Here is a 27,091-nt window from a genome sequence, read left to right on the forward strand (position 1 = left end):
CCACCTGAAACACCAATGTGGCCAGAGCAAAAAGTCCTTTTATTTGCTGTCTCTGTATTCCTCCTCTGCCCATCAGCTCTCAGGCTGATTTGACCTCTTCTAGCAATCTGGTGACCACCCCACATGATGGTCTGGTCTCAACCTGGTGAGTTCTCCGGCTGACTTCCACCCTTTAACGTCCAGCTTTGCGCACCTTTCTTCAAGAGGCTTCCACACTCACTGAGGACCATAGTCTGGTCTGTATCAGTGGGTTGTGCTGTAATGGTACCTTCAGTGTCCACTCTGTCAAACTTCAGACATCTCTGGAGAAGGAGACCCCAAGGAGAAGTGATCGATAAGGACTGAATTCAGCCAGTCATAGTCCAGACTCCCTGCTCTGTGCAGCACTGTCAGAGTCTGCGGTAGATCTCTGTGGTAAAGGTGCCTTTTTGCTCGTTGTATCCAAAACACCCTGACTCAGCTCCCTATGTCCACCAGGCCTTATCCTCCACTGGTGAAAATAAGCACAGCTGCCCCCACAATAAATGCCCCACGCTAACTACCGCACGATAACTACCCATTTCAAACTTTCCCACACTAACTACCTTACTCTAACTACCCCTTTCTGACCACCTCACAAAGTCTACCCCATGCTAACCACCCCACAATTACTACCCCATGATAACTACCACACTCTAACAACCCCACTCTAATTACCTCACACTAACTACCAACACTAACTAGCTGACTTTAACTCCCGACTCTAACTACCCCACAATAACTACCTCACAATAACTACTATATATCATAACTACTCCATACTATAATTACCTTACATTGTAACTATTCTACACCACACAACCACCATAACAACTGCTTCACATCATAACTACCTCATGGTAACCATCCCACAATAACTGCCCCACTCTAAATACCCCACATTAACTACCCATCTCTAAATTTCTCACTCTAACTACCTCATTCTCAACACCCCACACGAACTACCCCACTCTAACCACCCCACTCTAACCACCCCACACTAACTACCCAACTCTAACTACCCCACGATAACTACCCACACTAACTAGCCCACTTTAACTCCTGATTCTAACTAGCCCACTTTAACTCCTGATTCTAACTAGCCCACAATAACTACCTCACAATAACTACTATATATCATAACTACTCCATACTATAATTACCTTACATTGTAACTATTCCACACCACACAACCACCTTAACAACTGCTTCACACCATAACTACCTCATGGTAACCATCCCACACTAACTACCCACAATGCAACTTTACCACAGTGTAAATACTCCACAACCTAACTACCTCTCTCTCTCTCTCTCTCTCTCTCTCCCTCTCTCTCTCTCTCTCCTTCTCTGGTATTGTGGGCGGCTAGACACTTTCTCTCATCGTCTCCGTCTAAAAGTGTCTGTTTCCTTGGAGACGAAGAGAGAGGAGACTGATCGCCATGGCGATAGATCTATCACTGTTTGACTAGTCTGACAGCAACTCTCCTCAGAGTCTAACTTTCTCAGAGAGAGAGAGAGACAAAGTGAGAGTGTGTGTGAGCTGAACTGTGACACAGAGAGGGAGAGAGAGGGACAGTGAGAGAGAGAATGATAAAGAAACGGATACAGAGAGAAAGAGAGAGAGACAGATGGTGAAGTGTGGATAGTGGGGTCTCTCTCTCTCCCTCTCTGTATCTCTCTCTCACTGTCTCTCTCTCTCTCTCTCTCTCTCTCTCTCTCTCTGTCTCTCTCTCTCTCTCTCTCTCTCTCTCTCTCTCTCTGTCTCTCTCTCTCTCTCTCTCTCTGTCTCTCGCTGTATCTGTTTCTCTCTCTCTCACTGTCTGTCCCTCTCCGTATCTCTCTCTCTTTCTCTCTCTCTATCTCCATTCAATTCAATGTGCTTTATTGGCATGACCAATATGCTACATTTGTATTGCCAAAGCTTGCCAGAGATTTTTAAACAGAAAATCATTCGATTTATGTTATGAACATATTAGATTCTAGGAATTAAAAAATCATCTTAAAATGTTAAACATTGCATAATTGCTGTTATAGAGCTGTTATTTAAAAAAGACCGGATGACATAAAAATAAAACAATAATTAATACATATAAAAAAAAAAAACAAACGTGTGTATCCGTGTGTGTGTGTATATCCGTGTGTGTGTATGTGTATGAGACATGGTCACTCTCTGTCTCTCTCACAGTGGCAGGTCAGGGTTTACTGAGCTGCGAGAGCGCTGCTCTCTCTCTTTGCTCCCGTAACAGATATGGCTGTCTCTCTGTGTTAGAAAGGCTGTTAAATGTGGGATGTTTGTTCATTTTTGTAAAGAACTTTGCGGATCTCAGTGTTTTTCATGCGTTCCGTCAGGAAGTGCAGCTCTGTCTCTGGGGGGTCAGGTGTGACAGTAAATGGACCTGCCGTTGTCTGCTGAGAGAGAAAAGATCACCATCTCTCAGTTTCTAAAATCAAATCACTCTGTTTTCTCTCACACCTGCGGCCCCTAAATAAACCCCCCCAAAATAACCCAACACATTCCCTAAACTATTACACAGCCTTCCCACACACCACACACACTCTTAACACACTCTGACACACTACATCTCTGTCTCTCGCTAAAATACTATTCATTTGCAATCATTTAATTATTTAAGTCCTCTGCAATGTTTATTTAGAGCTGACAAATTACAATGAACTTCCGATTTAAAAGGATACATTACTGAGCTGGACTTTGTTGCTCTAGCTAAACCACTATGCAGAGAATTAGCCATCATGTTAAGATTAGCTCAAGTACACAAAAGAGACTCTAACTTACTCTAAATGTAGGTATTGTGATATAAACTGAGTCTGTTCTACAGTTTCTCATTAGACTGAATGAATAACCGACTCTAAATGTAGGTATTGTGATATAAACTGAGTCTGTTCTACAGTTTCTCATTAGACTGAATGAATAACCGACTCTAAATGTAGGTATTGTGATATAAACCGAGTCTGTTCTACAGTTCCTCTTTAGGCTGAATGAATAACCGACTCTAAATGTAGGTATTGTGATATAAACCGAGTCTGTTCTACAGTTTCTCATTAGGCTGAATGAATAACCGACTCTAAATGTAGGTATTGTGATATAAACTGAGTCTGTTCTACAGTTTCTCATTAGACTGAATGAATAACTGACTCTAAATGTAGGTATTGTGATATAAACCGAGTCTGTTCTACAGTTTCTCATTAGCCTGAATGAATAACCGGCTCTAAATGTAGGTATTGTGATATAAACTGAGTCTGTTCTACAGTTTCTCATTAGGCTGAATGAGTAACCGACTCTAAATGTAGGTATTGTGACATAAACTGAGTCTGTTCTACACTTAATTTTGCCCTGTGTTTCTTTCTTTATTAGAACTGAATCTCTCCAGGTGGTCAGATGTCCAGCAGCAGATCCGTCAGACTGAGATGTTTATGGAAACTTCGCTCCAGGCTTCGTGTCCATCAGTGTCCAATCAGTAGCTTCAGGCCCTTGATGGAGTTTAGCAAGAGGTGATCACCGTCAATCACAGTCTATCACTGTCAATCACTGTCAGTCAGTCAGTACGGGGTGGTCTGTGTCAGTCAGAGGGCTGCTGGACAGCTGGCTTCAGTTTGTCTCTGTTTAAAACTTTGTTTTAGTCCATAAAGAACAACATATGCACAACAGAATCAAACAACATCCCAAAGGTGCTTTGCCTTTTTCTCCATGTGCTCTTTTGTATCTACCATTGTGATGTTGGACAAGCTTTCAGGATGGCAGATCTTTTGGGTTTTGCCACAAAAGCGCAGCAGTACTGTGTCCAATTTTTATTTTTTAGGAATTGTTGCAAAATTGCAGCCATGGGTGTTAAACCTTACAAAATGTACTATGAGAATCACTCACCATTTACATCTACTAAACACTTCCTTTCTACTTCCACTAACTGGACACTTTATTACAAACGCCCACCTTTTACTTCCACTAACTGGCCACTTTACTACAAACGCCCACCTTTTACTTCCACTAACTGGCCACTTTATTACAAACGCCCACCTTTTACTTCCACTAACTGGCCACTTTATTACAAATGCCCACCTTTTACTTCCACTAACTGGCCACTTTATTACAAACGCCCACCTTTTACTTCCACTAACTGGCCACTTTATTACAAACGCCCACCTTTTACTTCCACTAACTGGCCACTGTATTACAAACGCCCACCTTTTACTTCCACTAACTGGCCACTGTATTACAAACGCCCACCTTATACTTCCACTAACTGGCCACTTTATTAGAACCAACTACCTTTTAGTTGTTAAAATTTAGATTAAAAAACAATATAAACAATATGTTAATTTAATATTGTATCATGTTCAAGGATTTTTTATTGTTTCGATTATTAGTTCTTCAGCATTTATTAGTGGGCTATTCTGATAAGGTTTCTTATTGTGAAGGTGGGGCTCCTTTCACTCAAATGAGCTGAGAGTGGACAGCTGAGTGCTGAGAAAATGAGACGTAGCTGAAGCTCAAAGCCACCTGTTAATGTACGACAACAGCTGGACAATAAAGCACCACTACTTGTGTGAAAGCTGCATCTGTTTTAATATTGGTGAACGCTGCAGTTTTGTAAACTACAGTATGAATATTTAAGCTATGAATATAAAAGAGAAGCTGCACAAAAAGAGGTCAGGATGTCAAAACTGAAAAAGTCTACAAACGAGCTACAAGCTAACAGCTCCACACTCACACTAGATCTACGTTTTATACATGGTTGCTGTCAAGCTAAAACCTTGTATCTCCATTTCTACTGCAATTGTCCTTTATGTTGTGTAAAATTCCATGATGAGCCGACCAACAAAACGGCCCAAAATTGTTTGGAAAAAAAATATTTCTCCATATACTTCCATTAAAAGTTAAGATCATTTCACTTTCTCCTGTAAATTGACCTTTTGGAGATTTTGTTCCACAGTTGTTTGTGTAACACATAACAGTGACCGTTAGTAACTGTCAGAAACCGTGTCTGATCAGCTGTTGTTGCTGTTGAGGTCTGTTATTTGTTATAGTTCTTTACTGTGGGCTTATTACTCATAAATAAACTTGCTACATTTGGTTGCTGATGCTCTTTTAATGGCTGGTTGTTGTTGTTTGGTTGCAGATGAATAAAGTGCGGTGATGCATGAAGATATTCGGTAGGAGGGTCATAATTTTTTTATATTGAAATTTTTTTTTAAACGACTCCCCAAACTTTATCCAGCAATGTGTGAATTCTAGTCTTAAGTTCTAAGAGACTTAAATAAAGCATGCACGTACACACACACACACACACACACACACACACACACACGTGCACGCACGCACACACACTTGCATCATTGTGCCTGTGTGTGTGTAATGAAGCAGTGGGCTTCACGACAGGGGACCATCAATCAGAACACAAATAAACACAAATACATTCGTCAGCCCGGAAACAATTTACTCCAGACAGACAGTCAGACAGACAGCTGTGGGCTCACAGAGACTCAGCTACCCACACCACTTCATATTCACACATACAGCCCCACTCACATACTTTAACACATTGCCTTGTCATTTGTAAACTGGAGTAAATAAACACTGACAACTCAGTCAAAGTCATAAAGACATACAATCACAATTAGTACAGCATTAAAATCAAAGTTAGCATTCCACTGACTGGCTACTTTGTCAGAAACACACACCTTCCACTTCCACTAACTGGCCATTTTACCAGAAACACCCACCTTCCACTTCCACTAACTGACCACTTCATTAGAAACACCCACCTTCCACTTCCACTAACTGGCCACTTTATCAGAAACACACACCTTTTGCTTCCACTAACTGGCCACTTTATTAGAAACACCCACACTCAGTAAAGCTGCTCACGTTTCTCTCTTTTCATGCTGCGTTTATTTCCTGTAAGGAGTGCCCTGTCGTATTATAATTCAGAAAGAGACTGTGTTTTACAGTAAAGAGTCCTCTCAAAGCGTCCATTTCTTATATGCATGTATTTGTTCAAACTGGGCTCTTGTGCACAATATATTTAGCAACTTTAGCAACAACCAGTCAATAATGCTAGCTAAGCTGTGGCTAACACAACAGCTATTAGAATTTGCTGGCAGAAAGGCATATTTCATTTTCTCACTATTTTAACGGATTTTTATTGCAGCGCCTTCACCGACTACAGGGTATTTGTAGATTTTAAGTCATAACTACGCTCATACTATGTTCTTTTTTGTGAGTACCTTGAGTAAACTTGAATGACCTTGGCAGTGTACCATCAAACTAGGCTACAATCAAACCTATGTTCAGCTGGTGTTGCTGGTGGATAGTGAAGGACAGAGACTCATCTGTTGATGTTGATAGTTTGATCCTCTAGCTCTTCTTCAAAGGTCAGTTTTTGACCACAGAGCAACTGGAAGTGATATGTCAATATCATGTCACAGTACTATGCCAGTATTCTTTCGATACTATATCAGCATCTTGTCAGTACTATATAAGTACTGTTTTAGTATCCTTTCAGTGCTATAGTAGTATCTCATCAGTACTATATCAGTACTATGTCAGTATTCTTTCAATACTGTGTCTGTATTTTGTCAGTACTATATCATTACTGTGTCAGTATTCTTTCAGTACTATATCAGTACAATATCAGTACTGTGTCAGTACTATCTGTCTTACTCCTGAAGGTCTCCTCTATATGGTCCCACCTCATGCTGTGGCTATGTGTTCTGTTAATAGCTCCATAGCCACTGACAGCATACACTTACAGCAGTTTACTGTCCCTCCACTGATCTCTCTCATTACGCGCACACACACACACACACACACACACACACACACACAAAAACATACACACACACACACACACACACACACACACACACACACATGCACACACTCAGAGGGCAGATGGTAATTACTCCAGTGATGCTGCCATCTCCTCTCGTTCCTCATGCTGACAACAGTCATTTTCATCCTGAAGTGATTTTAAATAGACCATGTGCGCATACACACACACACACAAAAACACACACAAAAACACACACTCACACACATAAACACACACACATACACACACGCACAAAAACACACACACACAAACTTGCATGCAGATATAAACACACAAACACAAACACACACACACACACAAACACTCACTCATACATACACACACACACTCACTCACAGACACAAACACATACACACACTCACACACACTGACACATACAAACCTATATACACACACACACAGACATACACAGACACACACTCATACACACAAACACACACACACACACATACTCACTCATACACACTAACACACATGCATACACACACACATACATAGGATACCCCTGTTTTTCTACACACTTTCGCTGTGATGCTGATGGGAGGGGGTACACTCCAGTTGCCACGGTAACAGAGGAAGGGTACTGGCTTGGCATTCCATCTCTCTATCTCTCCCCCCCTCTCTCAGATGAATCAGAAGAAGAAGAGAATGTTACAGTGGATCTCCACCGCTGTGGAATTTTCATTCTAGCAAAACTGCAGTGAGTCTATAATATCACAACAACAATAACACAATAAACCTACAATGATACAGCAATACTGCAGTGAGTCTATAATAACACAACAATAACACAAACCTACAATGATGCAACAAAACTGCAGTGAGTCTATAATAACAACACAACAATAACACAAACATATAACGTTACACGAAAACTGCATTGAGTCTATAATAACACAATAGACCTTAATGTCACAGCAAAACTGCAGTGAGTCGATAATAACACAATAATAACAATAAACCTACAATGATACAGCAAAACTGCAGTGAGTCTATAATAACACAACACAATAAACCTACAATGACAGAACAAAACTGCAGTGAGTCTGTAATAACACAACAATACCACAATAAACATATAACGTTACATGAAAACTGCACTGAGTCTATAATAAAACAACAAGAATAACGCAATAAACCTACAATGATACAGCAAAACTGCAGTAAGTCTATAATAACACAACAATAACACAATAAACCTACAATGATACAGCAAAACTGCCCCGTCGCCTCCAGCAACACAGCAGATATACAGTAACATCATAATAACACTACAACACTACAGTAAACACTACAGATACATTACAACAACCATGGCTGAAATACAGCAAAACTACATCATACAACACTAAAATCTATGTACTACATCAATATAACAATAGAACATCAAGCCTGCGACAAAACTGATAAGCTACAGCAGAAACAGAAATATTACAGCACTAAAAGCACAGCACATGACTGAGAGCAGTACAACTAATATATAGAGCAGTTCTACAGGACACACACACACACACACACACACACACACACACACACACACACAAAGATACTGTGAATACTGTATTTAAAACACACCCAATGTGCCAGTGTCTAATGATGCAGAAGAAACACCACTACAACCGACATCAGTAGATTCAGTAAGACAGATCTGTTAAGAGTTTGTTTATTTTTTATTGGGGTTTCCCTTCATAAAGGAACATACTGAACAGATTGTTACAATTTATGGATCATCAGCCCATCAGCAGAATTCCATAAAACAGATCTGCTGATACATAGGTTTCAGTTTAGTCTCGATTTTGGATCTGCTGGTCCAGTGTACTGGTCGGGGTTTGGGATCTGCTGGTGTATTGGTCTGGGTTTGGGACCTGCTGCTGTATTGGTCTGGGTTTGGCATCTGCTGGAGTACTGGTCTTGGTTTTGGATCTGCTTGGCTTACTAGTCTCGGGTTGGGATCTGCTGGGCTGGTGTACTGGTCGGGGTTTGGGATCTCCTGGAGTAAAGGTCTGAGTTTGGGATCTGCTCGAGTGTAGATTTGAGTTTGGGATATGCTGGTGTATTGATCTGGGTTTGAGATCTGCTGGATTATAGGTTTGAGATTGAGATCTGTTGGTGTATTGGTCTGGATTTGGGATCTGCTGGTGTATTGCTCTGGGTTTTGATTTAGGATCTGCTGATGTGTAGGTTTGGTGTGTACAGTGCAGATCTGGGTTGTGAGATGTAGAGTATCAGCAGTATTTAGTCCAGTGGGCGTGAGCTTCTCCACATGGGCCAAACTTAAAGCAGCACTGTGATCCTGAGGTTCATTCTCCGCCTTCAGTCAATAAACCAACACACACACATAGATAGAATCACCAAAAATCTAAATGAAAGCTTGCGAAGGCTGCAGTAAAAGCCCTGCAGCAATATTGAACTACCTGTGAGTGATGAAAGAAACGATTCAGTGAGTTCAACAGTGAGAGCTACACTTGCAGTATTGTGTGTTTTGTGTGTGTGTGTGTGTGTGTGTGTGTGTGAGAGAGAGAGAGAGAGAGAGAGAGAGAGAGAGAGAGAGAGACAAAAACATTTATCTAAAAACTCTTAGTTCCAGTAAAGTTGGGTAGTATGTGATATTCAAATAAGAACAGAAAGCAGACAGATCTGTAAATCTACATTGACCTGTATTTACATGAGAGAAGTAAAAAAGATGAGATACTTCATGTTTTATCTGATCAACTTCACTGTGTTTTGTAATCACTGGTTCATTCTGAAATTGTTGCCTCCAACACATTCAAGAATTTGAGACTTTTAAGGCCGTTTCCACATTGAGTGTGTTCACATGCTCTTAATAATCCGATAACTGCAAAAAGTCAGATTTTTGTCAGTGATCTGATCCACGCTTTGACATGCTCTTGAGTAATCAGATAATGGGGAAACTCCAGGTCTACATGGAGCAGACAATATTCAGATTTCTGCTTTACAACCTGCCAGCAAACTCACAGAAGAAGATGCGATATAAACATAAAACCCAAACTTCATGAGCAGCTTTTTTTAAACATCGAGTCAGTTTTTCTGGAAACATGAACAAACATCATCTATAAGATGAATAGTATTTAATCCTTCATTTGGTAAAGCGTGTATTTGCTCCAAAAGTGCTGTGTTGGTTGGGCGGGTGTTAAACGCTGCTCGACGTTTCACACATGCTCAGAGAGAAATGAAAGAAATCAGAGTGAGAGTTTACAGCACTGAGAAAACCTATTACTGACTCAAATCCAGCCTCTTTATCAAATTTATTAATCAGATTTATATACCTTAATCTGCTCTGAGAAATCAGACTGGAAAAAAAAAAAACATTACTGAGCTCAGATCCAGCCTCTTTACCAAATGCATTAATCAGATATACTTTACAGATAGAGTTTAATCTGATCTGACAAATCAGGCTGAAAATCTCCATTACTGAACTCAAATCCAGCCTTTTATCAGACTTCTTAATGAGATTTATAGACATTAATCTGATCTGAGAAATCAGACTGAAAGACCCCATTGCTGAGCTCTAATCCAGCCTCTTTATCAGATTTACTAATCAGATTTATATACCTTAATCTGATCTGAGAAATCAGACTAAAAAAACCCATTACTCAGCTCAAATCCAGCCTCTTATCAGAATTAGAGTATACAGTTTACATGACACACTCACTGTTCCTCACTGCAGTTTAGTGAGAACACTAAAGAACTCAGCATGACACACCTTCATCCTGGCATCATCACCTGTTAGGGCTGCATCTCCCTGTATCAGACACTGATTGGTTTGTAGAAGACCGTCTGACATTGGCGTGTGGTCAGTTTGGCAGGCAGCCTTTCAGTTTGTTTCCCTTCCACGGCTCATTTTTACTTCTCTCCTGTTTGATTTTCTTCTTCTTCCTGTAATAGGTCTGAAAATCCAAACTACTTTACTAGTTTCCCCCCTGCCTCTAGTGACTCCACACACTTCCATTCCCACAATTCTCTGGGTCCAGTTCGCCTGATTATTGAACTGATCTTCTGACCTTCCTGTATGTATGACCCTTCTCTCGTTTCTCCACTTGTCTTTGGATTCTCCTGTTTGATATTGTTCTCAGACTGGCTATTGATCTGGTTTTGACTTTCATTTTTATTTGACCTTCTCTTTTCGATTATTGCCCATGTTTGATTAGTGCCCATGTTTGCTCTTCTCTGTTCTCACCTGGTTTGGTTTTGACACTCCTTTTGTTCATCTGTTCACTGTTAATAAATACTCTTTGAACTTTTTTATCTGTGAGAGTCTGGGTAGTTGGACAATCGTTATGTATCCAAAACAGTATTTTCACACTGCGAATGAACATGAATCATGACTTGGTTTGATCTAGATCGAAACCACCTCTTTTGGTGAAGTCAAATTTTGGTCCTTTGGTCCAGACCAAGGCACCTTTCACACCTGCTGTTTTGGTTTGGACCGAAGGTCCAGACCAAACATGGTAGGTGTGAAAGAACCCTTAGACCAGAACCTTGTGATATATTCAAAAACAGATGCTGCAATAACACTCTGATATAAAAGGGGCATCCAGGAAAGGCTGTGAATGTGACAGTGAGGTTGGCCACAAGAAATGTGCTTGTGAATGACCTAAGAAGAATGAGCAACTAAACATTTTGGCTGTATTTCAGGTTTTACAGTGAGAAAATATCAGCAACAGATTTAGAGAATCTGGAGAAATCTATGTGTGAAAACCACAGCTGAGTTTCTGTGATACCTGACAGCAGTGCACTAACTGCATGTACCACAAAAGCAGGTACTCTACACAGTGGAAATCACAGAAACGCTGCCGACTTCTGTGGGCTCGAGCTCACCTGAAATGCACTGAAGCTCAGTGGAAATGTATTCTGGTCTGATGAGTCAGCCTTTCCGATTGTTTATGGAAATGATGGCTTGTGTTTTGTTCACGGTGATGATCTATATGTTTCAGTGTTTTAGTACTTCAGTATTGAGGTTTATGTGCTGAATCTCTTGCAGAGGCTGAGGGAATATCACTCTAAGTGACTCTTTCACACACACACACACACACACACACACACACACACACACATTAACCATGCTCCTCTGTTTTAATTATGAATGAAATGTTTCTGCACATTAAACTAAACTTATTTCATTACCAACCAGCTTGACCTAAAAATCATTAAAAACAACTCAAATAACACAAACAGCTTATACTACAAACACTCCTCTCTCTCTTTCTTTCTCTACCTCTGCCTTTCTCTCTCTCTCTCTCTCTCTCTCTCTCTCTCTCTCTCTCTCTCTCTCTGTCTGTCTCTCTGTCTCTGTCTCTATCTCTCTGTCTCTCTTTTTATCTGTCTCCTTCTCTCTCTCTGTATCTCTCTCGCTCTCTCTGTATTTCTCTCTCTCTTTGTCTCTCTCTCCCTGTATTTCTGTCTCTCTCTATCTCTCTCTGTATCTATCTCTCTCTCTATCTCTCTGAGAGTGTAAAGCATTTAGCACCTGCAGACACTAAAGTGCTAAAGAGAGAATCACAGAAAGCAGGAGGGGGAGGAGGAGGAGGAGGTGAAGAGACACAATCTCACACTTTCACATTTCTCTAGGATTGTGGTCGTCTTGGTCTCCATGGTAACCTGAGCAAGTCTAGCCCGGTTTCCTAAAGAGAGATCTCTCTCTGAAAGCCATGGTAAAGAGGCAGTGTTAGGTATGACATTCTGGATTCACTCGAACGTTCAGAGAAAAATCGGACTGCCACAGTTTACACCAAACAGTCGCTCAGCTAAGGTTGGAGATGGAGCTGCCGGGTAGAAGGAGAAGAGGTAGACCTCAGAGAAGGTTTATGGATGTAGTGAAGGTTGACATGGAGATGGTTGGTGTAAAAGTAGAGGAGGCAGTGGATAGGGCAAGATGGAGGCAGATGATCCACTGTGGCGACCCCTAAAGGGAGCAGCCGAAAGAAGAAGAAGAAGAAGTCGCTCAGCTAAGGTTGACCAGCTCCAGTGATCTTACCACTGCTAGCTTGCTAAGACAACACTGTAGGCATTCAGCCCCGCCCCTAATCTAACACACCTGATCCAGGTAATGTTGACCTTCAGGATATCTAGACCTTCAGGGTATTTAGAACTCATGAACAGTTTAAGTCAGCTGGTTTCAATCCAGCAAATTTAATTTAATTTTATTTCAGTTCAGATTAATTGAATCCAGATCAGTTCAGATGAACTGCACTGTATTATATTCAGCTGAGTTTTTGATCTTGTTTAAAAAAGTAAAAACTGACTCATAAAGATGAAGACAATATGGAGACACACACTGAGTAAACACCCAGTCCCTTACTGTGTGTGTGTGTGTGTGTGTGTGTGTGTGTGTGCGTGTGTGCGTGTGAGAGAGAGAGAGAGAGAGAGAGAGAGAGAGAGTCAGTGACGCAGGAGTAAAGCAGATGAGGGGTAATTTACAGGAGCTGGTGATTTGGGGGAGTTAAGCTACAACACACACACACATATAACCCCCAACGTAGCCAATCCAACCTAAGCCAAACTGAGCTGAACTGAACCAACTACAATTATTATTAAAGTTGCTGTTACTGTAGAAATGACTCACAGTAATAATAGTGTGTCTGAGTTCAATGTGTGTGTGTGTGTGCAGCATATAGAGCAGAGAAAGCAGGACACACTGATCATGAGAAAGTAGGCCTACCTCATTCAAATGGTGATGACGGTGTTGATTATGATGATATTGGCGATGATAGTGATGATAATAGAGATGATAATGAAGAAAGCGATGATAGTAAAGAGGATGGTGAAGAAGATGATGGTGATGATGAAGACAATGTTGATTATGATGATGATCTCCAAAGTGTGCTCATCTGTGTATAAAGACACAGTGTGTCAGTGCTCAGCTGGATGTGAGGACATTGACACTCTGATTATGTGTCAGTGCAGGGGTGGATGTGGTCTTGATCAGATACTGAGGTGGGAGTTCAAAGCACATCAGCAGGGCAGCAGCTGTTTGAATGTTTGATCACACTGTATCTGTGAGGTCAGATCTATCTGACTGGATTTCTGCTCTCCAGAATCTTAAGGCTCCACTGACAATCTTAGTTCATCATAATCTCACATTTCTGTGATAATAATTTAGCAGTTAAGATGTGATCAGAGAGGTTCAGAGTGGTTTGGTGTGAAACTTCCATTCTAGTGAAACTTTGTTTGTGAAGAACTGTTCAAGGTAGTGGTGATCGGAACCAGAGGTCCACCTCTAAAAGCTCCTCACAGAAAGTTACTACAGTAAATGGTTCTGAATTCACTTGCCTGGTGACTGAGACGCTACTTTGATAGTTTTCAGAACTCCATGCATGGTGGAGTGATACATGTAGGGCACTATGAGGCAAAATAGTCCCCAAAGAAAACTTATTATTTCAGATTTTCCACTGTTTGCCATCATCAACATTCCACATAAACTCAGAAGATCCATGTAAGTTCACTGGTGCTTTTGGGTAGTAAACAAAATGTCAACAAATGTAAAAATATATTTGTGTTGTAGTCATGGTAATGCCTGGTTCCTATCACCACCACTGTAAGAACATCTGAACCATTTCATACCAAACCACCCTGAATCACTCTGATTACATCTCACCCTCTGAATTATGGAGGAAATATGAAATTCACCTTTAAATGTATTTTAAAATGTTATAGTGATCTACAGTGTTATGCTTACATGCTTGACATTTGTTTTTAAGAATCTAAAAAAAAAGAAGATATATAATACATGTACAAATACTTGTGTGTTATTTCATAGATTTGATGTATATTATTACAAAATGTGAACTATATTAAAAAATAGGATCATATAAAATTCAGACAGTAAAACTTTTGTTCACTCCTTTGGCCATTCCTCACCTGCCAACCAGCAAGAACTCTCCAACCAGGTTCTGCCTCCTCATGGCCATCAGTATTCCTCGGACAGTCATCCCCTCGCAGAAGCAGGCCACCACGCGTGCTTTGGGCAGGTGGCTCCTCAGCTTCATCAGCAAACGGTCAAAGTTCTGCTCTCCAGCATTACTCCAGATCTTATCAGAATGAGCGATGCAGATGCCCTCTTTAGCTGCCATCTCTTTAAATGCTGCCATCCCACTCTCGCCATAGTTACCTAGGAGACCGAGAAAGAGAGTGAGAAAGAGAGAGAGAGTGAGAAAAAGAGTGATTACTCTATTAAATTTGTTGCTTATCTTTTTATTGAGGTGTTATGATGTGCAGCACAGATGAATATATGAGTATAAGAGCAGCACTTCATACTTCTGTTATCTTTAAACAGAGAGTAATGCAAAGTAAATTCTTCAACCCCCACAAAAAATTGCACCACTCTACTATCAAGTGCTACCTTCATAAATTGTACTTTATATTATTAAACCTATAGAATATCTATTAGGCGTCTTCTGTTAGATGTCCTCTTATGCTGATGCTGTGGTGTGCTCCAGGGCTCCATTCTCGGCCCATTTTATTTATCAAATAGAATATCTATTACACATAGGATGTCCTCTGTTGCTGATCATATCCCTGGTGTGCTCCAGGGCTCCATTCTCGGCCCATTTTATTTATCAAATAGAATATCTATTACATGTAGGATGTCCTCTGTTGCTGTTCTTATCTGTGTTGTGCTCCAGGGCTCCATTTTTGGCCCATTTTATTTTTCAAATAGAACATCCATTACACATCACTATTATGCAACTTCAGCAGCTGTAAACTCTTTGCACACCATTTTACATGTGACTCCGATATAGACTTAATGAAGAATGAAGGGTTTCCGGCGTGATGGTCAGTCCTTAGTGATTTCCTGAGTGTCCACTGGTTAGTTTCACACAGAATATAGATGGACACACAAATCCACCAGTTCCAGCTGAAGCAGAGGCAGATGATATGTATCTCAGCCATCTTCATAGGCTCATAACTCCGGATGTGAGTCTCATGATAGGATGAAATGGAAAGGCTCTGGATTCTCTCTGAATCTGTAAGTAACACATTCTTAACCTGCTACACTCTTAAAATTGATTTTTTATATTGATGGAGAATATGCATATGCAATTGTATATGGTTCTATAATAAAACCATTTGAAAAAGGTTCTATATAGCACCCAAAAAGGTTCCACTCTTGTGATAGGCTTGACATTGTAACTATACCATGTTCCCCATCAATCTGCAGAACCCTTTAAGCAAGCAGATGGTTCTTTGAGGCCTCACAGAAGCATTGTCTTTACTAAAGAACCTATAAAGAACCATATTTTTAAGAAAATACCCTTTAATTCAGGTCAACCGCTTTAACGGCTGTTACCAAAGCAATGTAGTCTGCCCGTCTGTCTCCATGGAAACCACAAACTTCAAATTGATTCAGGATGTTTAAGTCGTTGCTGATGCTGAACTCATGAATGAATGCTGGAGATGAAGTGATGTGTACTGAATGAAGATTAACAGTAATGTACAGTAACAGTGTTACAGATTATTTTGATCTGAGTGAATCAACATCAGAGTATAATAACTCTGAGGAGTGAGTGGAGGTGAAAGCAGGTCATTCATTTCCATTTAACACACACACACGTGCGCAAACACAAACATACACATACACACACACACACACACACAGCTGTTAGAGTGTTGGATGTTCTACAGGCTTTGATGTCACTGACTGGATGATCAAACAGTTGCTCAGTGAGATCAGAACAAGCCGAGAACAGTGCTGTGAATCTCTCAGCTGAACAGTTGAATTCAACAAAGATTCTTTAGGAAATGATTCAGCATCTCATAAACTATCAAACATCAGCATGATTTGATTCATGAATGATTCTTTAGGAAATTATTGAGCATCTCATAAACTATCAAACATCAGCATGATTTGATTCATCAATGATTCTTTAGGAAACGATTCAGCATCTCAAACTATCAAACATCAGCATGATTTGATTCATGAACGATTCCTCAGGAAATGATTCAGCATCTCATAAACTGTCAAATATCAGTACGATTTGATTAATCAATGATTCTTTAGAAAATGATTCAGCATCTCATAAACTACTACTTGGTCAGGTTACTCAGTGTACACATCTGTGCTAATCTAGAACCCTCTGATTATCACAGCTCATATTGAGCTGAATATCTCAATTATTATTTTAACAGACATTAGATAATCAGAGCAAAAATGATCAATAATGAAGGCTTATATCTATGTGTGTGTGTGTGTGAGTGTGTGTGTGTGAGAGAGAGAGAGAGAGAGAGAGACACACTGTGGTGCTGGTTGTCATGGAGATGGGTAAAGTCCTGTAATTAGTCTCACAGTGAGAACATCAGATCTCACACACAGAGGGAGTGTGTGTGTGTGTCTGTGTGTGTGTAAGGTGTGTAAAGATAATTTAAACATCACTGTGAAGTGGTTTGTTTTTTACAAATATCTAGATATTCAATAAACTCCATGACTGAATATCTGGATAACTTAGTAACTGGATATCTGGAAATCTCCATAACTGGGTATTTGGATAACTCAGTAACTGGATATCTGGGTAGCTCCATAACTGGATATCTTGGTAGCTCCAAAACTGGATATCTGGGTGGCTCCATAACTGGATATCTGGATATCTCCATAACTGGATATTTGGATAACCCAGTAACCTGATATCTGGTTAACTCAATAACTGGATATCTGGATAACTCAATAAATGGATATCTGGATAACTCAATATAACTGGATATCTGGATAACTCAATAACTGGATAAGTGGATATCCGGATAATTCAATAACTGGATATCTGGATAACTCCATAACTGGATATCTGGATAACTCCATAACTGGATATTTGGATATCTCCATAACTGGATATTTGGATATCTCCATAACTGAATATCTGGATAGCTCCATAACTATATATCAGGATAACTCAGTAACTGGATATCTGGATAACTCAGTAAATGGATATCTGGATAACTAAATATAACTGGATATCTGGATAACTCAATATAACTGGATATCTGGATAACTCAATAACAGGATAAGTGGATATCTGGATAAGTGGATATCCGGGTAATTCAATAACTGGATATCTGGATAACTCCATAACTGAATATCTGGATAACTCCATAACTGGATATCTGGATAACTCAATAACTGATATGAGTTTTTTTTCTCACTGAAACAGATGCACAGACTGTACATTTCTCTTCTGTGTCTGTGAGCAGAGAAGATATTTTATTATGACCTAAATTTGTTAAAGTAACCCCTGTGTGTTCAATCTTTCTACCAAAAGTAAAGGCACCCTTTACGTAGTTGTTAGTAGTGTTCTCTTTAACAGTGAGAGAAAAGGATCTGTGAGAGTGGTGTTTGTATAACAGACTGTGCTGAGTCTCTACTTACGTAAATGTTTAATGTACAATGGTTGACTGACAGCCAATCACATGTACCCCAGTGACTGCTTCAGAGCAATAACTGTAAATATACAAAATAAAGTAAAAAGGCTGAAACATTAAACGTTAAAATCTTGTCTTTGTATCGTTTTTAACGGAATTCTTTTCAAGTAGGATTATCATTAAAGTCCTTTATTTACATTATTCCAATTGCACCATAGAAGAGAGAGTGAGAGGAGAGAGAGAGAGAGAGAATTAGGCCCACTGGTTGCAGTATTGCATCAATATTACATCACCCCCAGACTTGCTTTCTTCTGTCTTTCTTTCTCTTTCTCTCTCCCTCTCTCTCTCTGTAAAGTTCCTGAAGACTCTGTCGTTCTGTTACCCAGAGTTCCAGTCTGTAGAAAGTCGGCATGGAAACGACTCCAGAATATTCAATTCACACACAGCAGTGTGTCAGAATGAGACAGTGAAGATTCTCTCAGTCTCTACAGCCTTCAAACACTTCCTCTACACCTCTGTATTTCTCTCTCTCTATCTCTCCCCCTCACACTGTCTCTTTCTCTCTCTCGCGCGCTCTCTCTCTCTCTCTGTCTCTCTCTCTCCCCTCACACTCTCTATTTCTCTCTCTTTCTCTCTCTCTGTCCCCCTCACACTCTATTTCTCTCTCTCTCCCTCACACTCTCTCTCTCTCTCTCTCTCTCTCTCTCTCTCTCTCTCTCTCTCTCTCTCTCCCCACACACTCTCTATTTCTCTCTCTCTTTATCTATCTCTCTCTCTCTCTCTCTCCCTTTCTCTCCCTCTCTTTCTCTCTCATTTTATAGTTCTGCAGCCACTCCAGGATTGTTTATGTAGCCACTCATTTCACACCACCAAAGTGCATTAGAGATATTCAGCTTTGTCCTACATATGTAACATAAATAGGTGAAGACACCCCCCTCCCCCCCACTAATGTGCTCTGCCCCTCATTGTGCCATCCTCCTCTAAAATCCCACACAGACCACCAGCGCTTTGTAAAGCCTGTCCGACCTCACAACAATAAACATCAACAACACAATCTCAGAGTTTCAGAGAGAAACTGTGATTAATGAATTAGTTCAATAATTATTTGCTGCTGCTAATAAAAATGTTTAATAAAACACACGAGGAGCTCGTCCTGAGTTGATAAGAGAAAATGTAATAATGAAAATCTTTTCATTGTATTTAAAGATTCCAGTGACTGAGTTTAACCTCCAGTCTCAGTGAAGCTTATTAATCTGTTCGTCTGTTTTAAAGACTTTATTAAACGAATGAATATATTCTAAACGCACGGCTGAGGAAGGAGACGCAGCGGTAAGAGCTCAAGTAGCTTTGGGTCAGAAGATATTAAACTCCAGCTACTCTAAATATAAACGTCATTAAGTATTATCAGATTCGCACATTCTCATCACCTCCATTAACTTCCTCAGTCTAATCCATCTGGAGCATCTCAGCAGTCAGGATTCAGCACATTTTTCACGCTCATCTCAGGACCTCCTTACTGTAAACACAGCTGACCAATGAGGAACTGGACACTGGAATATACAGACCTGCCACACCTGTGATGGTGGATCACTTTTACAGGGATACATCACCATGGGAGCTGGTTACATTCATCATAAACAAGACCAATCAAGACAGAGCTTTTGACCAATCAGGAACAACCTTCCAACCAATCAACAATCTTTGGATCAATTAGGGACAGCGCTGTGACAAATCAGCTTCTGACCAATCAACAGTTTTCTGACCAATCAGAGACACCATTCTGATCAATCAGTGACAGCCTTCTGATTAATTAGGCACAGTCTTCTGACCAATCAGGGACAGACTTCTAACCAATCGGGGACAACCATCTGACCAATCTACAGTGTTCTGACCAATAAACAGCCTTCTGACCAATCAGGGACAGCTTTCTGACCAATTAGGGCCAGCCTTCTAACCAATCAACAGTCCCCTGAACAATCAACAGCCTTCTGATCAATCAGCAGCTTTCCGACCAAATAGAGACAGCCTTCTGACCTATCAGGGATAGGCTTCTGATCAATCAGTGACAGCCTTCTGACCAAATAGAGTCATGGTTCTGACCAATGTTTATTGTCTTCTGATTAATCAGGGACAACCATCTGACCAATCTACAACTTTCTGACCAATTAGGTACAGCCTTCTAACCATCAACAGTCCTCTGACCAATCAACAGCCTTCTGATCAAATAAGGACAGCTCTTCTGACCAAAAAACAGTCTTCTGACCAATCTACAGCGTTCTGACCAATAAACAGGCTTCTGACCAATCAGGGACAGGCGTCTGACCAATTAGGGACAGACGTCTGACAGCAGACAGCACTGTTTTATACGGTTATTAATATTGGTTATTGGTCTTTAATATTTGGTGTACAATTTCTCTTTACATATTTTTTTTTTTTTTTACAGTGAGCTGTTCGAGTCATTATATTTCAATCGATTGCCTGACAGTCATTACCGTCACTCTTCCCCTCATCTGACTGACAGCTGCACCGCAGAGAAATGAAGCACAGATCAGAGACACTAAGCAAATAAGCACAGTGAATCAGCTGCGTTCTCCCCGCAGGTCATTAGTACCTGCTGAGAAAATGACACAGGGGAGCTGTACGACACCAGAGCTATGTTCCCTTCCATATTCTCCCTGAAGAACATGTCCAGTATCTCACTCTGACCATCTTTAGTGCTGTGTTCCTCATTAGGACTGTGATGTGTTCCTCATTAAGATTGTGCTGTGTTCCTCATTAAGACTGTGCTGTGTTCCTCATTAAATCTGTGCTGTGTTCCTCATTTAGGCTGCACTGCGCTCTTTTTAAGGCTGTGCTGTGTTCCTCATTAAGGCTGTGCTGTGTTCCTCATTAAGACTGTACTGTGTTCCTCATTAAGGCTGTGTTGTGTTCCTCATTAAGAGTGTGCTGAGGAATCAAGACTGTACTGTGTTCTTCATTAAGACTGTGCTGTATTCCTCATTAAGACTGTTATGTTCCTCATTTAGACTATACTGTGTTCCTCATTATGACTGTTCTGTGTTCCTCATTAAGACTGTACTGTGTTGTTCATTAAAACTGTGCTGTGCTCCCCATTAAGAGTGTGCTGTGTTCCTCATTAAGACTGCTATGTTCCTCATTAAGACTGGACTGTGTTCCTTGTTAAGGCTTTGCTGTGTTCCTCATTAAAAGATGTCCTTTATACCTCATTAAGGCTGTGTTGTGTTCCTCATTTAGGCTTTGCTGTATTCCTCATTAAGGCTGTGTTGTGTTCCTCATTTAGGCTTTGCTGTATTCCTCATTAAGGCTGTGTTGTGTTCCTCATTTAGGTTTTACTGTATTCCTCGTTAAGGCTCTGTGGTGTTGTGGTGTTCCTCATTTAGGCTTTGCTGTGTTCCTCGTTAAGGCTTTGCTGTATTCCTCCTTAAGGCTGTGTTTGTTAAAGTCTGAATGATTTCTGTTGCCAGGCTCATCACTGTCACTGTGTGTGAGAACTGACAAAATCCATCTGCTGCTCACATCAAATAATTCCATCTTTTATTCATATACTCTCTCTCTCTCTCTCTCTCTCTCTCTCTCTCTCTCTCTCTCTCTCTCTCTCTCTCTCTCTCTCTCTCTCTCTCTCTCTCTCTCTCTCTCTCTCTCTCTCTCTCTCTCTCTCTCTCTCTCTCTCTCTCTCAGCCCACGCAGCCTGGAGTTTACTATTCAAATCAACACAGAGAGAGGAAGACGGAGAGCAGCAAGAGAGAGTCATGCAGAAAAACAGAGAAAGGAGAGAATGGAGAGAGCAGAGAAAAAAGATAAAAGGTGCACACACCTGTTCGCATGCACGATGAAGAGGAGAGGTTGCCATGGAGAACACTTCTGCCTGTCATTATTAATTATTCCACAGATTGTCATATCTCACTTCAGGCTCAGAAACAAATGCCGGTGTTTATAAAGGCCGGTGTTCAGTCTTCAGCTCAGCACTGTGTAACCGAGAGCTTCCAGGTGAGCTTGTAGGTCATGAGCGTCCATCCTGTCCTAATCTACGCCTACTCCAAACAGAGTTAATTACCTTTATTTACCTTTTATTCCTCACCTCATTACAAGCACACACGTTCTATTTCCACTGAGTGGCCACTTTATTAGAAACACCTACCTTTTACTTCCATTGACTGGCCACTTTTTCAGAAACGCATACCTTTAGCTTCCACTGAGTGGCCAATTTATTAGAAACATCCACCTTCTACTTCTACTAATTGGCCTCTTTGTTAATTAACACACACCTTCTGCTTCCACTAACTGGCCACTTTATGAGAAATACACACCTTCTGCTTCCACTGATTGGCCACTTTATCAAAACCATTCAGTGGTCACTTTATCAGACTGTCCTCCTGAGATAAAGAGGTCAGTCAGCTCCTCTTGGTTAATTAGAGATCTCAGTTAAGTCTCAGATTGGAAGATAATGAAGCTGATTGATCTGAGACAGACTCACTGAGCTCCTCTGTTCTGCTGCTGTGACTGTTATGATGCTGGATCTCCTGCTATCTTTCTGTCTGCTGCTGTTTCTGCAAAGCTGTGTTAAGAGAAGCTCCTTTATGCCTGTAAGACTCAGTGTTAGAGCACTGTCTCCTCTGAGCGGTACAGACTGTAGAACATCTGCTGCTGGAGCATTGAATATACCAGCCCTCATCCCCCATCCCCCCATCATTAATCAGCGCTCAGGTTCTGATGAACAGATATTATTGGGACATGATGTGCTGCTGTGTGGTCCTGCATGCTGTATTACTGCTGTATTACTACTGCATTGAGAGTGCTGCTGTACTGTCTGACTGTTTATAACTGTATTATAATAACAATAATAAAACATGCATGAACAACTATCATGCAAATAAACCCAATTACACTGACTAGAGAGAGAGAGCAGAGAGACAGTGTGAGAGAGAGAGAGATAAATGAAGCATTATTAATATGAAGGATCTGCTGTATTCAGAACATTTATTGCAGCTATTAAAGGGACCCTCAGAGCACAGCAACCATAACTACAGCGATGATGACTACAGTGACTGTCATTATGCCAGTCGTAACTATGGCAACTGCAATCACAGTAACTGCAGTTAGTAACCGCAATGATAGTAACTACAGCAACTGTAATTGCAGAGATACCTGCAACATCAGTAACTCAGAGACCATAAGTACAGTGACCGTAACTGCAACAATTATAATTGCAGTGATCGTAACTACAGTGACCTGGTAACTGTAACTGCAACGTCAGTAACTGTTGCAGCCATAACTATAACGAAAGTAACTGTGGTGACCGTGGGTGCAGCAACCATAACTACAAAATCAGTAACTGTGGCAACCATGTGGGAATTGCAGTGATCATAACTGGCAACCGTAAATGCAGTGCAACCTTAGTAACTGCAGGGACAATAACTACAGTGACTGTAACAACTGTGACTGTAACTGCAGCATCAGTAACTGCGGCAACCATAACTGCAGCAACTGTAACTGCAGTGACCATAACTGCAGTGACTGTAACTGCAGCAACTGTAACTGCAGTGACCAGAACTGCAGCAACCAGAACTACAGAGACTGGAACCACTGCACACTTTTCTGCTCTTGTGCTCTGTTTATAATACCTAACTTTAACAGTGATCTAACTTTAACATCATCATTCAGTCTTTAGCTCAGTGCAGCACGTTACTGTAAAGTTAGCTTATTAATCTCCGCTTGCTGACTGTGAATATGAGCCATACTGTAAGCAGTGCTCCAGGTAGTTGTCAGGAGTGCACAACAGTGGCAGCAGCTCTGTGACACTGTTTACTGAAAGAGTCACTGCAAGACTGATGCATATCAGTATACACACACACAACATATGGAATGACAAAGAAATTAATATACAGTATCTCACAAAAGTGAATACACCCCTCACATTTCTGCAAATATCTTTTCATGGGATGACACTATAGAAATGAAACTTGGATATAACTTAAAGTAGTCTGTGTGCAGCTTGTATAGCAGTGCAGATTTACTGTCCTCTAAAAAGAACTCAATACACAGCCATTAATGTCTAAATAGCTGGCAACACAAGTGAGTCCACTTCACAGTGAACATGTCCAAATTGTGCCCAATTGTGTCATCGTCCCTCCCTGGTGTCATGTGATTCGTTAGAGTAACAAGGTTCCAGGTGTGAATGGGGAGCAGGGCTGTTAAATTTGGTGTTTTGTGTACAATTCTCTCTTACTGGCCACTGGATATTCAACATGGCACCTTATGGCAAAGAACTCTGCCAGCACTGATACAGAGGTTGAAGAAGTCGGAGGTCAGTTCGTCAGTGCTCAGACCATACACCACACAATGCATCAACTTGGTCTGCATGGCATCCCAGAAGGAAGCCTCTTCTGAAGCTGACACACAAGAAAGCCCAGTAACAGTTTACTGAAGACAAGCAGTCCAAGAAAATGGATTACTGGAACCATGTCCTGTGGTCTGATGAGACTATAAAAACTTGTTTGGCTCAGATGGTGTCCAGCATGTGTGGTGGTGCCCTGGTGAGGAGTACCATGACAGCTGTCTCTTGCCTACAATCAAGCATGGTGGTGGTAGCATCATGGACTGGAGCTGCATGAGTGCTGCCGGCAGGCTGCGGTTCATTGTGGGAAACATGAATTCCAACATGGTTGGCTGTGTGTTGAGTTCTTTTCAGAGGACAGTAAATCTGCACTGCTATACAAGCTGCACACTGACTAAGTTATATCCAAGTTTCATTTCTAAAGTGTCATCCCATGAAAACATAATAAAATATTTGCAGAAATGTGAGGGCTGTACTCACTTTTGTGAGACACTGTATATCACTATAATTTAATGAGTATGTGAATGAGTAAGTGAGACACTCATCAACATCTTTCAACTCATTGACTCAATCATTCATTAACCTACTCATTAACTTACTCACAAGTAACTTGCAATCACTCATGTATCAGGATATTTTAAACTGTTTATAGATGCTTTTCATTTCAAATGTAAACAGAGATGTCAGAGCTGTGTTCAGTGGTGAAGTGTGGAGATTTCTGAAAACAATCAGTTTTTTCATTGAAGAGATATTATTATCTCTACTGGGCTGGTTTCTCTGGATACGTGTGACCGAAACATCACTCAGCGAAATGACCTCGGAGAGCTCCAGCAGAGAGAACGAGGGAACGAGGGAATGAGGGAACGAGGGCAAGGCATTAGATGAGTAAATGCGACCCTGTTTCTATTCCCCACTGCTCTGTTCTCACAGCTCTACTACTCCTCCTCAGAGACTTTCACACTCTCTATCCCTCTCACTCATTCACTCTCTCACTCTCTCACTCATTCACTGTCTCTCACACATCCTCTCTCTCTCTCTCACTCACCTTCTCACTCATTCACTATCTCACACTCTCTCACACACTCACTCTCTCTCTCACTCATTTACTCTCACTCTCTCTGTTTTTCTCTCTCTCTCTCTCTCTCTCTCACACACACACACACACACACACACACAACTACCTTTTATTTCCAGTAACTGACCACTTTATCAGAAACACCACCTTCTACTTCCACTACCTGGCCACTTTATTAGAAACACCCACCTTCTACTTCCACTGACTGACCACTTACTCAGTTTTTGGCCACAGAGCTGCTCATGGCCACATATGTTTGGGTTGTGGTCCCCTGCAGTAACAGACAGGCTGTAACTGTGCATCTATATAGTGGATCTATAAGGTGGGTGAAGGTTGTAAAGTGGCACAAGTAAAGTAGGAGTTTCTAATAAAGTGGCCAGAGTATTTTTTTATATTAATTTGCATTTTTTTTGTCTTCACTCACCCTCTGTGTGTATTGCCGAAACGTAAGTCCAGTTGTACCTCTTGACGATGTCCACCATTGCCCTGGCCTGCTGGGCGTCCGAGGGCACAACCCTCATGAAATATTTATACAGAGATTTGTCACTAAGGTCCATGCTAGTGGCTGAATATGCAATTTGTGGGATGTTGAAAAGCTGCAGAAGATTCTGAACCTGAATGGCCACTGAGCTTGACCCAGGACCAATCAGGCCCACGATTGGTTTCTTCCCTTTCATGGGCGTGGCCCCAGGATCGGCACACCTGGCTGTTGCTCCGCCCCCAGGTTCATCTCCGTCGTCTGCGGTGACCAGAGAGTCTCGTATGAATTCGATGCTTTGCTCTAGGGCCACGGCGGAGTGCCAACAGGAGTCCCGTATCTCGCAGCCCAGCGTGATGTTGGGCAGAATGTTGGGGTCACCGTTAATTCGGTCTAGCGTTAGCATCATCGCTTCCACCCGCTGGATTCCGTATTGCTCTCGTATGGCGCCACACTTCCGCTCATGGACTTTGTCGGCCTGAGGCTGGTGGTGCACAGAGAACAATGCACCAATGATTATGTCACCAGGGATGTAGGCAACAACCCGCCGCTCACTGGACTGGGCAGCACGGGTCAGTGGAACCAGCAGCAGGACGAAGGTCAGGGGCAGCAGGGCGGCCATCGCAAGAAGAAAAAGATGACTTTGCACAAATCTGGCGAAAAGAAGAGTTAGGCTTTATTTTGAAGGCCCCAAAAGTTCACCTGCAAATTCACAAACTGTCAAACTAACTCATGAAGTCATTAACAGTGCTGAAGTTGGGACCCATGAAAAGTTACACTGATTTTAATAGATATTTAATGAAAAGACTTTTGCACAAATTTGTATTTTAAAAGTTGGTCACACTTTGGTCTAACGGTCGTCTTCATCTAAAAAATTAAATCTGGTGAAACTCAACCAGTCACACATTTGGTTTAACAGATATTTAGAGCTATGATAAGCTAAA

At 41.1% G+C, this 27,091-nt stretch overlaps 1 protein-coding gene across 3 annotated transcripts in view; it reads right to left on the bottom strand.

Annotated features, from left to right (window-relative positions):
• Positions 1 to 27,091, bottom strand: part of grm5b (glutamate receptor, metabotropic 5b) — an 83,766-nt gene that overhangs the window by 39,181 nt on the left and 17,494 nt on the right. For all 3 annotated transcript variants that reach the window (XM_017683056.2, XM_017683057.2, XM_017683054.2), the window contains exons 3-4: positions 26,094 to 26,800; positions 14,751 to 15,000 (exon numbers count right to left, since the gene is read on the bottom strand). In XM_017683056.2, coding sequence (XP_017538545.1) covers positions 14,751 to 15,000; positions 26,094 to 26,769 — 926 coding nt within the window. In that variant the 5' untranslated portion in view covers positions 26,770 to 26,800. The remainder of the gene's footprint in view (positions 1 to 14,750; positions 15,001 to 26,093; positions 26,801 to 27,091) is intronic.

The sequence above is a fragment of the Pygocentrus nattereri genome, chromosome 17 (assembly GCF_015220715.1).
Source record: "Pygocentrus nattereri isolate fPygNat1 chromosome 17, fPygNat1.pri, whole genome shotgun sequence".
NCBI classification, from domain to species: Eukaryota; Metazoa; Chordata; class Actinopteri; order Characiformes; family Serrasalmidae; genus Pygocentrus; species Pygocentrus nattereri.